This window comes from Palaemon carinicauda, chromosome 10 (genome assembly GCF_036898095.1).
Source record: "Palaemon carinicauda isolate YSFRI2023 chromosome 10, ASM3689809v2, whole genome shotgun sequence".
Lineage (NCBI taxonomy): Eukaryota > Metazoa > Arthropoda > Malacostraca > Decapoda > Palaemonidae > Palaemon > Palaemon carinicauda.
The window spans coordinates 83,446,846-83,450,961 of NC_090734.1; the positions used below are offsets into that span (position 1 = coordinate 83,446,846).

Sequence of the window (4,116 nt, forward strand, 5' to 3'; positions counted from 1 at the left end):
CACAATACATAACAAGTCAATCATAAGTCAATCTGCCTTTACTCACATTAATCGATACATAAAGGAATTCAATCATAAGGCAATCTGACTTTATTCACATTAATCGAATCACTCTTCTAGCACTGCTACATACAGGTTATTACTCAATGGAGTACAAGAGGGAGGGGCCTGGCTCTGTACAACGCTCGGTCTGTAAGTACGAGAGACCATCCCGTCCCCGTTCTCCACACCCTTTGCACTTCTAACTTCCGTAGATTCATGCACACCTTACAGTTTGTTTCTCCACTCTCCCTACCTACCAGATAGGACACTCCCCCTTTTCACTCAGTTTGCAGCTACGCCTTATATATCGTCACTTCTCAGCAGACTGTCCATCAATTCTCGCAGCTTCGCGGCAGCCCTTCTCAATGGGCGTGCAGAACGCCCTTGTGCGTCCGTCTGCTTTGATTCTGTTTCATTTTCACTTCTCTCACTAACTGCATAGTTCTCCCCTTATCGTCGTTGTCGACGGTTCCTGTGGCTGGTTGTTGAGTTATCGTAGCCGGAGCCATTTCCTGGTTATCCCCAGACGTCTCAACGATCCCTGGCATTCCTGCTGTCGAACTGTACGGCATATCTCGCCTGGAGGGGAAGGATTCATTTCCTCCCTTCTCCGTCATCGCCGTCGTCGTCGTCTTGTTCTCCATCATCATCCTTAGAGGGGGCTATTTCCAGAGGAACTAGGTGGCTGACAGCTCGCAGTGACTCGACACCCTCGAACAACACTTTGGCCGAACGCACGACTCCGTCGTCATCAGGATACGTCTCCACAACACGTCCAAGAGGCCACGTAGCTCTCTTTTGATTCTCTTGTTTTACCAGCACGACGTCTCCAGGGTGCAGCTTGGAGGGTTCCCCAGACCGACAGTCGTGCCGGGCTCTCAAGGCACTCAAGTATTCCCTTCTCCACCTCTCTCTGAAGGCCTTTAAGGAATCTCTCAGTTTTAGGTAGCGATCACGTAGCCTCCGAGAGGTGAAGGTCGCGTTGAGGTGGTCGTCTGGCAAGATCGGTGCCATGAGGTTGACTTGGTGTCCCCTTAGCAAATGGGAGGGGGTGAGGACTTCATCCTCGCACTTGTCGCCGCTGTACATATAATAGGCCAATTATTCACCACTGCTTCTGCTTCTTTCACAAGGGTTAGTACGTGGGCGTCCGGAAAGTACTTCTTTCCGAGGGCTATCTGCAGGGTCCGTTTCGTTACCCCTATCAGACGCTCGAAGAACCCAACTTTCCAAGGTGCACGGGGCGTCTGAAATCGCCACTTTATACCAGTTTTCCTCAAGAACTGATGGACTTCATCTTCTTCGTAGAGTCCCTGAAGGAGGTGGCTGGAAGTTTTGAAAGTCTGATGGTTATCGGACATCATGAGCTGCGGGGCACCGTGTGTGGCACTAAACCGCCTTAGTGCTAACACGAATTCTTCCGCTTCCAGGGAGGGGCAGAAATCAAAGTACACGGCTCTGGTAGCCATGCATGTTACGATCAATATGTAGCCCGGCCGCGTCTCGGTCTGTATGGCTGTTGTGTGGTCCACTCCGACTGCTGTGAAGGGTTTTGTGAGAGTGATCCTCTCCTTCGGTAGAGGGGGTGGTGGTGGCTGTCTCATTAGAGGTTGGAAGGCCTGCACATATTCTGGACATTGTCGCACGGTTCGTTTCGCAATGGAACGTAGACCCGCCACCAAGCATTTTTGTCGAAAGATACCCATTAGTGTATTCACCCCACAATGCAAATGTAACCGATGTAAATAACTTAAATACATCTTGACTAAATGCCCTTTGGCTGGCAAGAGAATTAATTGATCAGTTTCTTCTACTTGGGACACTCGTCCCCTAGTACAAATAAGACTATCTATTAAGACTAGATTCAATTTTCTGACAAAATTAGCAACTTCTCGAGCGGGTCTGACTCCGCACTCTAAGTAAGCATAAACTGTAGGCAAATAATGTTTTTGCTCTAGTTGGACAACAATACTGAACGGATGCCGTTCTATTTTTGTAAACCTTTTGATTACTTCAACAACTCTCAATAAGAATTGGAAATCTACTTCCCTTTGCAGAATTTCCCATATCTCGCCTGGAGGGGAAGGATTCATTTCCTCCCTTAATTCCTGCACTGCTGCGACTGTTCTTTTTTCCTGGGTTGGATCTTCTTCATTGCCAGGAAAAGGCTTTCCCGTGGTCCTGAAGAATTCTGGACCATTCCTCCACAGGGAGTTATCTAGCAGTTGTTGCGTCGTTGCACCTCTGGACAGGATATCAGCAGGGTTCTGTTTACTGGGGACATGCATCGAACTCAATTGACAAACCTGCTGAAGAAAAACAATCTCCGCCACTCGGTTAGATATAAAAACATTCTTGTGGTCCTTGGCCTCGGGAGATGCTACCCATGCCAACGTGACCTTACTGTCTGTCCATATGACTACCTCTTGTGGTTCTATCAGCTCCTTGAGGGTCTTTGCTAATCTGCTGCCTAGCAACAATGCTAGCAGTTCTAGCTTGGGAATTTTCAATTTGTTCATTCCCTTCGGAGTGATCCTCATCTTACTAGTTATTAGGTTTACCTGATTGCAGTCGTCCCTGGTATATGCTACTGCGCCGTATGCCTTACTGCTGGCATTAGTGAATACATGGAGTTCTAAACCTTTCCTACCTATTGTTCTTGGAAAAGTGATTTCGCTCACCGCTTTCAAATCACTCAACAACTCACTCGCTTCTCTAGCCTTTTCCCCTTTCAACACATCATCCCAACCCACGTCATCCTGCCATAGTTGTTGGAGGAAAAGTTTTCCTCTTACAAACAATGGGCTTATCAAACCTATCGGATCGTAAATTGAGACCAACAGGGAAAGTACCCTACGCTTCGTAGGCACCCATCCCTTCCCCAACTCACAGATTCTCTTACTTTCTTTCACACACAATCGGTCTATGTCTCGGGTCCATCGCAACCGAAGCACGTTCACACTCACAGGCTCTCTCCACTCTTTCTCACTACCAAAAGCCAAGTGATTGGATGCCCACTCTTCTAAAGGCATACCCGCCCCTGTTAAGATGTTATCAACAGACTCATGTTCTTGCCTCATGCTCTCCAGTTTAGAAAGTGGCCAGATAATTATCGACATAAAAAGACTTTACCAAATCTGGCCTACCTTCTCCTTTGAAATGATAATTTAACACTTGTTGTAACAAAAATGTACTTGCCGTGATGCCGAACACCACGACTCTAAAGGAGAAGGTAAGCGCTCGACCTGCTGCCTCGCGCCACAGAAATCGTGTGTATTTGGCATCATGAGGATCCAACAAGACACGATGGAAGGCCTTGCTGATATCAGCTAACATGGCATATCTGTTCAACCTAAACCTTATGATTAAATGATATGCCAATTCCACTAAATTGGGGCCAGGCAATAGGCATTCATTCAAGGACTTACCACCTTTCGATTTCGCTGAGGCATTGAATACAATTCTAAGGGGGGTGGTGCGGCTATCTTTCCTAATTCCAAAGTGCGGCATATAATAACCTTCCACCTTGGGTTCCTTCACTTCAGATATAAAACCCGCTTCAATACATTTATCTATTACTCCCTGGTATTGATCAAAATATTCCCTATCCTTCCTGAATTTAGTTTGCAAGGACTCTAACTGCGCTATAGCGTTTTTATAGTTTGTATCTGGCCTAGCATCCGACCCGAATGGTAGGCTAACCTGATATCCCTCAGGTTTTTTCACAACTCTTCGCGACACCTTTCGCACGGCTTCCGCCTCGCGAACAGTGTATTGCTCAGATGGGGCGATGCCAACACGGTCCAAACGCCACCATTCATCTACATCAAACTGATATGGTTCGTTCATGATTTTGCACACTCTAAGCGTTCTTACCTGTTAAACCATTTCCCCTTGAAATAGCCACTGCGGTACCTTCCCATATGGGGACATACCATTATGAGTCAGGAAAAGAATGATCCCATCCACTTTCTCTACGCCTATAATAAAATAACTAGAATAATCAGCCCCTACTAATATGTGTACATTTTTCATTGTATCGGATTGGTTTGCTGGATTGGCTAATGTGACTCC

The 4,116-nt window shown here is 46.7% G+C and overlaps 1 protein-coding gene across 1 annotated transcript; it reads right to left on the minus strand.

Moving 5' to 3' along the window:
* Window positions 1-636: 636 nt before the first annotated feature.
* On the minus strand, window positions 637-3,891 carry LOC137648091 (uncharacterized). The gene is made up of 5 exons (XM_068381026.1): window positions 3,471-3,891; window positions 2,959-3,082; window positions 2,055-2,652; window positions 1,264-1,661; window positions 637-1,123 (listed from the first exon to the last, which is right to left on the minus strand). The coding sequence occupies exons 1-5, from the start codon at window positions 3,889-3,891 to the stop codon at window positions 637-639; spliced, it is 2,028 nt and encodes a 675-aa protein (XP_068237127.1).
* Window positions 3,892-4,116: the final 225 nt, after the last annotated feature.

Bases quoted from the DNA above. Each gene is read 5' to 3' on its own strand.
- LOC137648091 (XM_068381026.1), bottom strand. From the start codon at position 3,891: ATGAACGAACCATATCAGTTTGATGTAGATGAATGGTGGCGTTTGGAC. The intron at 1,662-2,054 runs GTAATCAAAAGG...GAATATGTGCAG, and splicing joins TCTTATTGAGAGTTGTTGAA to GCCTTCCAACCTCTAATGAG. The intron at 1,124-1,263 runs GTTCTTCGAGCG...TTATATGTACAG, and splicing joins CGTGCACCTTGGAAAGTTGG to CGGCGACAAGTGCGAGGATG.